The 13,599-nt window shown below is 39.0% G+C and overlaps 1 protein-coding gene across 1 annotated transcript; it reads left to right on the forward strand.

Moving 5' to 3' along the window:
- Positions 1 to 166: 166 nt before the first annotated feature.
- On the forward strand, positions 167 to 7,983 carry tspy (testis specific protein Y-linked). Its single transcript, XM_087781856.1, has 8 exons — positions 167 to 1,436; positions 1,517 to 1,594; positions 1,657 to 1,768; positions 5,506 to 5,660; positions 5,952 to 6,028; positions 6,294 to 6,499; positions 6,856 to 6,921; positions 7,003 to 7,983. Exons 1-8 carry the CDS (start codon positions 555 to 557, stop codon positions 7,083 to 7,085), a joined length of 1,659 nt encoding a protein of 552 aa, XP_087637982.1. The 5' UTR covers positions 167 to 554; the 3' UTR covers positions 7,086 to 7,983.
- The last annotated feature ends 5,616 nt before the right edge of the window (positions 7,984 to 13,599 follow it).

Below are 13,599 nucleotides of genomic sequence, written 5' to 3' on the forward strand. Positions count from 1 at the left end.
TTCAAACGTTTAATTTTCCTAATGTGGTCTCGTCACGCTCACGTACGAACACTGCCCTCTATCGGTCTCTTTCTCCTGCGCGCTAATCCATGTGATCAAGCCAACGAGCGCAATTGGTCCAGACTTTTAAGCGCGAGGGTCAGCAGCCAATCAGAGGATTGTTTTTCTATCACGTCGACGCGAGGATAGTTAGCTAAAGGATAATGCGAATATAAACTATTTTATGGAACAACTCCGGCGTATACTCTACTCTAGAAACAAGAACGTCGTCATTTGGACACTTTCTCCGGACTCTTAACACGCATGGATGTGGTGCAGCCATCGCTGTGTAGACGCGGGAATAGGGTAACGTAAGCTAACTAGCATTAGCATTGTTTCGGGCCTCGGCTGTACGAGAGTCGCTTCCTGTTGGGGATGTTCCTGGGGTGCGTTACGCAGTTATATTTTTACCACCGTTATTAAAGCAAACCTAAATATCCGTGGAACTGCTCTTTTGGCCTCTAAGCGGCGCTCTCGCTCGACACGCACGTTAGCTGTTTTGCTTGTCAGCTAGCATGAGTGAAGGGACGGACTGCAAACAGTCCACTGACTCCGCATCGAGGAAACGCTGTCAGTCGTCGGACAAGGATGAGATCGAAACCGTTCCCCACAAGTCCACGAAGGTCACTGACACATCGAAGGAGATCTCATCGGAAGGCTGTAGAAACAATGAAGCAGAAAGTAAAGTAACATGTAATGAAATGGTAGCAGATGTTGTTGGTGAGAAGGTCGCTCTAGAAAACTCAACACCCGCCAAAAACTCAAACACTGGTGTAGGAGATCCCTCCCACAGTGGTAAGCCACAGTCTCCTCGTGAACTGACACAAGCTGTTGCTGCTGAGGAGACCCCAGGACGCGATCTTACATCAGCATCACCCCTCCATCAATCTGACTCGGCTGCAATCGCAGCAGCTGAAGCCCTCGCCAGCCTCACTGGAGGAAACGGGAAAGCTGGGGCATCTGAGAAGATGAAACATCAGAGTGGTAAACTGAAACAGCGTCCCGGCACCCTGTCCTCAAAAGGAGGATCTAAAACACAAGCGGCACTGGCAGATAGTTCCACATCTTTACACAGCACTGATGGAGAAGATGAGGATGACGTTCCCGATGAAGGGGATCAATCCTTACAAGAATCTTTGTCCACGTCGAGCTCGTCTTTCCCGTCCGACGACGAGAACGATGACGGCGAGTGCGCCATCGTGTCCGTGAAGATGGCACCGGAAATGAGGCAGTCCGTGGCCGTCCTGGCTCAAGTGCAGAGCAAACTCGAGGCTCTCGAGAAGAAAAGTGCACGACTGCACCAGCGGCTGGAGGTGAAGATCGGTCGTCTGAAACAACCACATTTGGATCAACGCAGCACCATAACCAAGACGATCCCCGGCTTCTGGGTGACGGCTGTATCCTTTGAAGAAGTATGTCCATCCCTTTAGAGTGTGTGACAAGTAAATACAAGTGTTTACCTTAACAATTGTACTAGCTGTTAAACCACCCCCATCTTTCTGCTCACATTGATGAGACTGACGAGGATGCTCTCAGTTACATGATGGATCTTGAGGTGATATAACAGTAAGATATAAATGTTAAGTTTTAAGTATTACAATTCAATGAAACTTGCAGATTGAGCCTGTTAAAAACAGCAAGCTGGGGTTTCGAATTCGCTTCCACTTCAGGAGAAATCCGTACTTTCAAAACAACATCATCATGAAGGAACTGCACCTCGGAGTCGGAGGTAGGACATGACCTTTTCTACATTTTCTGTGAAATGTGTAAATTCCAAGAAACGCTAAGTCGTTTTCAGTGTACGTGGAGTTGATTGATTTTGATGGCGACGGTGGACCACATTTCCAATGAGAACTAGCGTGTAGCGTGGCAAGACCGTCATCTCCCGGTCGCCTGCAGTTGGACTACATTTCTGTTTCCAGACTTCCAGACTGGATGTTTGACGGACGACTAGCAATAAGGTATTTTCATTTATTTGTGGATAAACAATATCATTTGAAGATGTTAAAAATAAGTTATGTTTAACTTTGTTTTCTTACCTTACTTGTATACAGTTTAAGTCTCTTAATTTAGGTAATATTATTTTGGAATACTTCACAATATATTGTTTCCTCTATGGTTATGATAATATGGATTACTAAAAAGAAAGATGATGCATTCCTGTATGTCCTTGACAATACATTTCAATATGATGATGATTATAGAACATGTTTTTTTACATTTGTAACATCAATTCTGTCTTTTATTTCATCAGACTCCACACGCTACTGCTGGCAGCTGTTGGTGCTCCTGTAAAACTGAAGAAGTGAACTGAGACCTAGAGACACTGTGCTGTAGGCAAACCTCTGAGAACTGCATTAGTAACATAGACCACATCTGATGGTACTGTGTAGAGCAAAGACTACCCTGGAATGACGTCCTTTGTAGTAGAAGATGAACAATAGGCTATTGACAGTCTGTGCTCCGACCGCATGGTGTTGGAAATAGTGCGGTTACACAGAGTTGTTGTAGTAGTCTACTGTACAATTATCAAAATTAAAACCCTTCTCACATTCAAATTGTAATTGTACATTTATGGATACGTGACTCTCGTGAACACACCTCCTCATCTGGAGAGTCATACCACTCTTCCTCCACAACAATCAAAGATGCTGCAGATGGTACAGTTTTATTTTAAACATGGATTTGATTTTCATCATTCACATATTAAATTACATGTTCCATAGATCCTGAAATAACACATTTGTGTCAACACAGAGTAAGGTTATTTAAATGTTTTGTCAATGGTTAACACAAACACCTCAAACTCGCACACTTCATCCCAGAGAAAACTGATGTCTCCCCGATAAAAATCCAATGACCATTCTTTCAGGAAAACTAAAAACCAACCTTTAGCTACCTCTAGCTGCTGCATCTCTCAACCTCTCTCTTGGTAGCATGAAGTCCAGTGACATTAAAGCACTACATATAGGTACAGTGTATGTCTCAACTTTTAAAGAATATTTGATTTATATGACTTAATTAATTATTAACTGCAATAATGCACTTGTAAAAACGATGCCATTGATATAACTATCACTTTCCTGATAATGATTTTAATCAATTAATTATTATTATTTATTTATTTATTTATTTATTTATTTATTTATTTATTTATTTATTTATTTTAGAATCCCTTATTAGTCCCACGAGGGGAAATTCAACCATTCACACATACTGATGGGAGTAGGCATGCACACTTGCGCCAAGTTCACCATCAGGAGCAATCAGGGTGAAGTGTCTTGCTCAGGGACACAACGACACAAGCTTGTCTGGAGCTGGGATTGAACCTGCAACCTTTTTTTTGGACTGCAGGCAACCACTCTACCATCTGAGCTATGTCGCCCCTTATTGTTCAACTTGAAAAAAATTGGTCTTAAACTATGCATAGAATAAGCAAATGAAAAGCCCACATTGAACAAACACCATAAGCCATAACCAGTAATGGAAACATAAAGCCCATTTACGGTGTATTATTAATAGATTCAATTCATGAAATAAGCGTTGGAAGTGAAATATACCTTGCTGTTTGAAATGCAGAAGCTTAATGTAGAACTTTGTTTCCATGACTATAATAGAAACCTAGCGGATAGATCTATCTATATAGATATATATATTTAACTGTTCTACGTCATCAGTGTCGGTTTATAGTGGTGACGTAAACAAGGCGAACGCAGTTTAACGGTGAATCCAGCAGCTATTCAGATTGTGCGATCAAACGTGAAACACACTGATTGACCACTGCTGATATCCAGGAAGCGGCAAATGCACACATGCCTACTATATAATCATCGCAACAATGTGCTGTCTGTAAAGCATTTAAAGTTTCAGTTTTTCAAATTTCAGCAGAGCAAGCAGTCTTGGTTTTAGTTTCCGGATATCGTGTCGGAGTGACGGTTCATGTTTTCAAGTCTTTAAGTACACTTGTTAGTTTTCATTTAGTTAACAATGGTATCTGCTGTAACCATTGCTGCAATCTCATTCCTTTGATTTTTCTTTATATTTTTAGTTTAACAAAAATAGGTATTGGTCAACACAGTCTTCAGAAAAAGCCCAGAAAACTTAAAACTCTGTGTCCTTTTTTGAAGAAGAACTTCTTGCACAAAGTTGTAAGCTAACTGTCTAGCTTCCCACCAGGCACATGTTGTGAGGACAGAATACACAATGTAATAAAATGCAAGTTCTATGTTTACTAAATAAATATAATACAAGAATGGAAATACAACATGAAAATAAAAAAAGACAATAACAAACATGATTTAAATGGAATAAAAACATGTATAATACACATGTCTAACAATAAGACAATCCCTTCCATTTTGGCAACACTCAGGACTTTGAAAGTCACAACTAAATGCACATTACACACAAGTTTTGTTTGACTGATTTTTTTGAATAGCAAGAAATGCTGTTTGACTTCTTTTGTAACCACTCGGTGAACTCAGCAGAAACGCAGCGAGAATCCTGTTTTTCTCTGAATCTATTATACTGTCAATAACACAAAAAAATCTGGTGTTTTCAACACTAGCAATAAATGTCTTCTTTCTCAATCACAATATCGTCACAAAATACTGTGACATTTATACAAGAGATTCAGCATTACAGACCTTTTTACAGTATAAACCTAAACATTTAAGCTAAACTTGATATATGTGGTCTTCAGTCATCATATTGTTGTTTCATTTTATAGAACTTTTGAGTTTGTTGCATGTCTGGTTGTTATCTATCTGGAGGCTATTTATTGCTATCACGCAAATATCTGATGACCATTTTTGACTTGAGCAACAAAACTTTGAAACTACTTGCTTGTCCAGCATAAAAAAAAAACATCACTTGTAATCCCTCCTCTTCTCTGAGCTCACACCAGCGAGTGAAAGTCAGGCCAATGTTGATATGTGAACATGCTTTTTTCCGGGCAGTTTCCCATTTTCTTGTCTCTTCAGACCAAACCTTTCTTTAGTGCAGCTTCTGTCACTAGCAAGGATCTAGAAAGGGGGATGTGACATGTGCAGTAAAGAAGTCTGCACTTTCATAGTTTTCTGTGGATACTAAAAGTTTTATAGTGGCTGTGAGAGTGACATAGACCAACTCATGCCATGGTAGATGTGTCATTCTGCTAGCTGTTAGTCGATGCATCATCAAAAAAAAAAGTTTTATGAAGGTTGAAAAATGACCAGGTACCGTTTTAACCCTTTTTTGTGTACGCTCTACTCCACCACCAAACCTTTTGATTTGCATTCTGTTATTATTATGATTATTACCTATGTTTACATTCATTCTACAGTATTATTACCAAATGTGGAATTCATGTTATATTGAGCCAAAGATGTACATTTTATATTTCCATCTGCAAAGAATAATCATCACAATCATTCCTTTTTTTTTTTCTTTTTTGCAAATCACTACCAAATCATTTTTATGTTCTAGGTCCGGCCATGTCCTTCTCCAACCCTATCCTATGGCATCGTGGACACAATTTAACAGCCCACAGTGAACCCAGGAAGTTGTCCCGCGGCGTCTACGAGACCTTTTTCAGCTGGTTCAGTGACCATAGCAACCCGGGTCAAGACGACGTGGCGCAGGTATTGCTGACCTCATTTACATTTCTAGATTTTATCTTGGCTTAAAATTGTATTGATTCCTGGAATAATTGAATTGCTTGCATTTTCTGTAGCTTATCTTTACCTTTAATTATGCTCCGGATGTCTCTGAGAAGATGTATCGTAGATATCCTCAAACTCTCTCATCTCTGGTGGCCTTAAATGAAAGAAACTGCTACGTAGATCTAGATGTATTTCATGATCAAGTTTTATTGATTTTCCATGTGTGACTTCGACCGAAGGATGTTTATTAACTCGTCTTTTGGTTCACAGATCCTGAAGGACGACCTCTACAGAGACCCTCTGAGATACTACCTCACTCCTCAGTGGGAACCCAGGGAGAATGGCAGGTATAGCAGATCTATTTTTTACTAAATGGTGAACTCTGTTCTATATTTTAGTTGCTTATACATTTACATTGGGGAAGTTTTTATTTAAAATCCAATGGAGCATTTAAAGAATTGTCAGTAGTCACAATATCACACTACTTTTATGACAGAATAAAACCCTTTTTCTGAATATATAAAAAAATACACAATATAAAATACCCCAAATGAAATGGATATTTTCTTTCAACACCAGTAAAAGTAATGGTTTTTACACTCATTTCTGCAGCACTGCTGGTGGAGCTAGAACCGCAAACAACGGCAGTGGAGACGACTGCGTGGTGATCTCCGACTCTGATGAAGATCCTGGTGAGGAGGAGCAGAAGCCAGAAGAAGATCGCAGTCAGGACGACGTGGAGGATGATGATGATGACGAAGAGGAGGAGGAGGAGGAAGAAGATGAAGAGGGGGAAGAAGAAAGGGGACGTAGTGCAGGTCTGTCAATTGTTTCTACTCTGTGTGTTTTATCACGGCGTGTGAAATAAAAAGAGATATTCTCCCAAGTGTCTGCAGAGTGGTAGGTGTTCGTTTGTTAGACTATGCTCTGTTTAAGAAAAGTCATTAAGTTATGGAAGACTAAAAAGAAAGGTTGTCCTTTTGAATGTCTTTTGGATTCTCAAATACTGCAATTTAAGAGTAAACCTTTTTCTAATTTATATTGTATATGCTTATAGCCAAAAAATACACCATGAAGCTTTGTACCGATTCTGTGAAAATGTAATTATAATACCATCTATTTATTCTATATATACAGACCTTAAGATGATGTGAGTAAAAATATCCTCTTTCAGATGAAAGTCCAGAAGAAGACGTAGTAGACGAGAACGAGGAGGACAGCGGAGAAATCGTGATTGATGGTGAGAACGGTTTAGTTGGAGCAGAAGTGCTGCTGCTCTTACATTCATTTCCATTTATTTTTCTGTTTTTTCATCCTGCAGGATCTGACGACAGTGAGCAGGAAGAGAAGCTTCAGAACGAGGATGAGGAGAAGCAAGAGGAAGACGAGGACACTGAGAACTGAGGAAGAGAACGTTCAAGAAGAGGATCCGCAAGAGCAAGCACTCAACCTTCTTGCTGTTGATCATAATATGCACAGATAAATCACTGTTTTATTCCTTAAATGCGTTTTAAATCAGGGTCAAATCAAACAATAAAGCCAAGATTACATTTCAATTGTCTGTTTTATATACCTATGTATCAGTAAATTTCCTTGGAACTTAACTCAAATTACAACGATGGGGAAATCCTTCAATTGACTGTGATGGCTTTAAAAATACTTTTGTTCTTTTTACCAACTAAAGATATGAGAGCTTAGATTTAACCACAGTATGCTTAGTATTTACTGAACCAAACTTGTTCTCAGGGATGTTCATGGTTGTAGTTTTTTGGCATCTTTATATTGAATCAACTTCACTCTTTGTAAGCTTGTACTCTACTGTAGTATATAGCAAGAACGATACTTCTCATGAGTGATCTGTGTGTTCTTCCTTTCATGCGGTGTCTCTCTCACACACACCAAAGTCTACTCTCAGATTTAGTGAGTCGGACTCCTTAGGTTTTAAGTTACATTCTCCTGGTATTCATGTTGTTTGACATGGTTTTATTTTTTATTTTATTGTTGTAGTTATTGACAATTTTTGAATTGATTTACTTGCTCAGCATGTTGACAGTTGGATAACTTCTCAACACACAGCAGCATTACGTGTGCACTAGTAACCAGCATATTCTCAATGATGTGCAGATCCTAAACTTCTCGAGTGAATACATGGAAATGGTTAATATTGTTTTTTTTATTCCAACTAATTGGAGTTTTATTTGTGCATTTGATCATGAGGCCGTATTTTAAATACCTATTTGTTTGTTGGCTTTAATGTTAATGTTCTTGAATTCACCTGGTAATAAAGTGGTATTTTACCCGCTTTCCTTCTTTCTTTTTTGGACAGATAAAAAAAGTTGTTTATGATCCTAAAACCGAGTGTAACTCTCGCTGCCAAATGTTAAACAGGTTATTTTACATACACTTTTTACAATTCATCATTGATTTTATAGCAATAAAACGGTGATTGAATTGTATTCTGATTCAACCTTCTGTTTTTAAAGCTCTTTTAGGTCACAGGAGATGATCTCCGCAGATATGTGCCCCAGGCCTCAAGGCTCAAACATAAACCAAAACTAAAAGTTGTACTTTATCTACAATATATAGCTCATAGTTCCCTGTTTTACAGACACATTAGGCCACATTCCACAGCTAAAGCAGGTGCAATTGCAGCTCTGGCAAGATTTTCTTCATATTTTTTTACTTTCATTTTATAAGGTAATTAAGATAAGCAATTTACAAAATAATCATTTTTTGTTGTTTGTGAATGCAGGGTGTTTATGAAAAAATACACTTAAAAGAGGAAGTAGTCATGTTGTTACAGTGTCAGACAAAATAATAGAAAAGGCATGAGGTAGCAACCTCAACTGTTTAAAGCAGTTTTCCTTCTAAAAACAGCAGAAAAAGTCCTTAGACATACATTTTACCATAATCTCTCTCTCTGAGATAAGGATCTTATTTTAAACACTGGCATCTTTATAGGTCATCAACGTGGAACAATAATCTACTTTAATTTTGAGCTAACCATCCGACGGGCAACATAAAATGACATTTTAGGGTTCTTGAGTTTGACGTATTTACTTTAAGTGATCCAGACTGCGGTTTGTTTTTTTAAACGGTTAAAGTGTCCAACAGAGGAAGTGGGATTTTTAAAGGCTCTAGTAAATGAGGCATTTAAAGCTTTTAGAAGCCACAGAGAGTATTTTCTCACCCTGACACTCCTGCTCAGAAGTGTCCCAACAACATTAATACAATGACTATAACAATATTAATTAAAAGTAGAAATCTAAGAGCACAGTAATGTAATTTCTAACTTATTTTTCAAGAATCTTGTCCAGTGATGTCGGACTCAGACAGTTGTTCATCAAAATTAAATTGTTAAAATAATGGAAGACTTCCTCACAACAATTAAATGTAGTTGGATACAAATGTTTATTTAAAGATGTAAAGTGTTTGGAGTACACACCCACGTTCATATATTTCTTGACAATGTCCAGTTAAAACGATACATTTAATGTGGAGCTCCTGGGTTGCTATGGTTACTACACGAGGATCCAAGAAGGCTGAAATAAGACAGTAAAATAAAAAAGTGGCGTTCTAGCTTTAATAATAATTAAATGATAAACATTGTATAGTTTTGAAATATTATAAATGGAAATATCCTTGATAGTATAAAGATTAAAATGATCAAAAATAAAACTGTCACTACCGACTATTTAACCAGAAGGTGGCGGTAGAGTTCTGCTTGTGTAAATGTTGTCTTGACTATCTGCTTTCAAATTTAACTGCGTTAAAACTACCACATGTTCAACAGATATTGTGACCTTCACCTTTAGTTAAGTCGCTGGTCGATCATGTCATAGAGCAGCTTTATTAATGTGTTCCACGGCTCACACGACAACTGCTGCATATCGCTCACGTTTTTCGACGAAGGCCTTCAAATAGCCGCGGGCGCTACATTTTTTAGACAGGCCCTGACAAAGGAACAGCAGTAGTGTTGCAATGGTACACTTAAACCCTTGAATCCACTTTTAATGCACAGCTATAAATATTCCACCGGCAAAAACCTGTCCTGCAGCAGCAGCCACGGCGGCCCGGGGTATGTGGTCTTGGATGGGCCCATACTATTAATACTGATGATGGAATTACATTATACCCCCTGAAATGATCCCATGTGGGCCCACAGGAGCAGCCTTCTGTTTGAGGCGCTCCTCCCGGGGCCCTGCCAACATGTCCATGAATTAATGATGGGGTTTAGTCCCTGCAATATTGATAAAACAAGTCCGAAATTGTTGAGAAGCTCCGGCTTTGATGGGTTTCTCTCCCCGGCGTGAAGTGGCTTCAGACTCAAAGGATCTTCCGTGTAAACTCCCAACACTTGAGCCTCTGTTGCTACTGTACACCGATCGTCTTGTCATGTTCTTGCAAAGTAAACCCATCAGTCAGCTGAGAGAATTCTGCTCGTCTTTGGGGTTGATGTTGAAGAACATGCCTCGGGGTGGGACGGGCGAGGGGGGTCAACTCTGTGGGGTGGTAGATAGAATATCCAACTACCTGTGTGTGCATTCCTTCCCCTGCTCTTTGATGCATGCATAGCTGCTAGTTTCAACCACATCCTCGCTGCACGCACGGCTGCTTATCAAGATGGAGGGGCAGGAGTCGAACCCTCGAGGTTGGGGGGCTGGTCTGGGAGGAGGTGCAGGGGCGAACAAGAGCGATGGGATGGATGTCTACGGCGATAAAAAGCTTGTCACACACACACAGCAGATGGATGACTCTTATCCGGGAGAGATCACAGAGTGCACACGCCGAGGCCCGTTTACACAGAGTCGGGATCACACCAGACAGATGAATGGTCCTCCTCCAATCACACGGCGCACACATGCGCACACCTACGCACAGAAAGCCATCAGTGGCCTGTGAAGACGGTTTCATGCTGTCGCCATTGATATTCACCTGGAGCCCTGCAGCGGATAAGAGAAATCCGTTTCGTTTTAATGGAATCAAGAACAGCAGGTGTGTTTGTGAACACACACACCCCCCCCCCCCCCCCCCCACACACACACACACACACACACACACACACACACACTGCATACATGTATGTCAGCATACAAATGTGTGTGCCACACACGCTCGCCACACTTTTTCCTTCAACGCCTTTGCTAACCAGATAGTAAAGCAACTTAATACGTGAAAACCTGTTCAAATACGTTACAAAATCCACAATTCATCTACTTCAAGGTCAAATAACTACATAAGAAGAATGAAATAAAACTATTTTTAATATTGAACAGAAAACTATAGAAGCACTTTGAGAACGCAAACCTCTGCCAAAGTGCTAATTTCTATCTTTTCATAATTTTTTTGCCTCTTATATATTTAATCCATTTGTTAAATGTATCAAACGATCATCAGTGGTAGCAGTTAGCTCAATTGGAAGCAGTAGGAGTAAAAAAGTTGCTTATGCACGACAGATAGCGTTTAAAAGATTATTGGATCCAGACTGGGGTTTGGAATGACACCAACATTTAATCTTCTTGTTTTAATATGGTAATTTAAAACCTGTTAATCCAAACAGTGAACTGGCTAAATGTGGACCCCAGAACTTCCCCTTGTCCCGTTTTGAATTCATTTCTTACTGATATTTTCGAACAATGTGGCTTTATTGATGTGTTTTATGATGTTTAACTTCACATATTGCACAGTCAACACACTTTGCTCATTCAAGATGAAAGTGCGCGTCATTATATGTTTCACAAGAATCACCTTCAATACCGGCGCTCGTTCAAATCTGATCTAATTATATCCACCCAGAGAGCAAACACTTAGAATGTCTACTCTTTCTTTTCACACCCAGAATTAAAGTCTCTTGTTTTTCTTTAAAAAAAAAAAAAAGACCTTCTGTTATTGTTGTGTCTCTGCTGGTTCGGTGTCTGCAGCTTCTTCAGCAAATCAATAACCATACAAGTTTAATCAAGTAACACTTGCTAGAGTATGACCTGGAAAGTTGAAGCAGTTCCAGTTTTACATTTGAGCAACTCCTACCAGGCTGCTGAATAAAATATCAACTCATGAAATTTGTAGTTTTACGACCTTCAGAGAACCTCTTCTCCAGGATGTGCAGTCCAGTGGAACGTCACCTGGCATGAGTGAGTAATTCCATTAGATTAGAAAAGAAACTTACTTTTGAGGTTTTGTGGGAAATGGGATTTGAGAAACGAAGTAGCTGCTCATTATGTATTAGTAATAAAGTCCACATGTCAGCCCACGTGCCGAGGGTTCTTTTTGTGTAGTCTTTTGTCAGTTCTTGAGTATTTTATCTTTTATAAAATATATATATATATATATATATTGTATATGTTGTATATTCTGTATCTTTATATATATATTTCTTTCTTCAGTGATTTTGGAGAATAAGAAAGTATCAGATATTCTTGTTATATTAAGTTAGTTATATTTATTATTTCTTACTTTAAACAGCTTGTTTCGTTTTCAGGATTGAACTTATGTCTTCTTACATGCTCATGCTCTGGTCTATCCAGAACTAGAAGATACTTAGTTGTTGCTCTTGAAATGCTTGATAATAGCTATGAAAATATGCCAAAGTAAAGCTGTAAACCACATTACTCAAGTTTAATCCTGATTAACAACACAATTGCTTGCTCATTGTTTTGTTTTTTTATTCATTTGATTGTACATTGTGTTGAATAAACCTACATGTAATGAGCTTCTTTGCGAAAACATTATATTTTTTTTAAATATGTTTTTAGTCCTTGTTAACAAAGTAGTTATCATGTATAAAATAAAATCCCACCAAGTCCTTTTACATGGAGATCATTAAAAGAGATCTTACCACCAAGAAAAAAAAGACATAAAACACACACTATTACATTACTTTAGCTTACAATATGGTAAATGTACATTTTGTTCAGCCCTCGACCTACACTGCTAAAATATTTTGACCTCTTGTGTGATTGAGTTTGATCCCCCTGTATCAAGGCCATTTTCTTCGCCCCCTGACAACATTCACAATACAGAACGTGGCTTCTGAGTCCTTCAAACCTCTAGCCTTATAGACACTGAAACTTCTAATCACAATAAATTTAGGACTTGATTGATACGCGTTTATCATTTTGCCGACAGATTTACTCGGTTCTGCCTCACATCCTTCCTTTCATTTCCAGTAACACACCCATTATTACTCATCGAGAGCTTCTCCTCTGACAGCTGTTGAATCTCCCCGTTGTATTTAACCGTCAGGGGGGCCCAGCGCCAGATTTGTCTTGACGGCAGATGGTGGCTGGATGACACGCGGCATCTTCATGGAAACTGTGGGGAAATGGTCCAGAGTCTCCTAAAGAAAACCTGCAATCAACTTATTTTTAATACTTTTGGGGACCACAGCTGGCGTCCACGCCTCGCGGTCACAAAAAGAGGTCACATGCTTTGATAAGCATCAGTGTGTGAACACGCAGCACCTGTTCTTTTCTATTTTATATGGATGTTTACATTTTTTTCCCCATCTTTAGGATAACAATTATATTAAAGGTGCCAGCGTCGTTGAAAGACTTTCCCCTTCTGGGCATGTCTGAGTGTGCAGCAGCATATTTCCTGAGTGCATGACGTGTTCAAGATCAACACGCTTAAATACATGAATGGTGGAAGTTGACCTTGCAAGTCATAGCAGATGTTTAACTGTAGTAGCTGTTGGTAATATTGTTGAGAGAGAGTGAGATATTAGTATGAAAAGTGGTTTCTTTACATTCTTTGGAGCGAGAGTCTCACTCATAACCAGCAGACCACAAAAACTAAAAAAAAGAACCCAACGTTGCACTTAATTCAATTTTTTTTTGTCTTTTCTTCTAAATTAAATTTAATTAAAGTGTCAAATCATCACAGAGATATCTTACTTAATCATACAAAGGGGCCAAAATCT

The sequence above is a fragment of the Callionymus lyra genome, chromosome 19 (genome assembly GCF_982586985.1).
Source record: "Callionymus lyra chromosome 19, fCalLyr1.hap1.1, whole genome shotgun sequence".
Taxonomy (NCBI): Eukaryota; Metazoa; Chordata; class Actinopteri; order Syngnathiformes; family Callionymidae; genus Callionymus; species Callionymus lyra.

Bases quoted from the DNA above. Each gene is read 5' to 3' on its own strand.
- tspy (XM_087781856.1), top strand. From the start codon at position 555: ATGAGTGAAGGGACGGACTGCAAACAGTCCACTGACTCCGCATCGAGG. The intron at 5,661-5,951 runs GTATTGCTGACC...TTTGGTTCACAG, and splicing joins GTCAAGACGACGTGGCGCAG to ATCCTGAAGGACGACCTCTA. The intron at 6,922-7,002 runs GTGAGAACGGTT...TTCATCCTGCAG, and splicing joins CGGAGAAATCGTGATTGATG to GATCTGACGACAGTGAGCAG.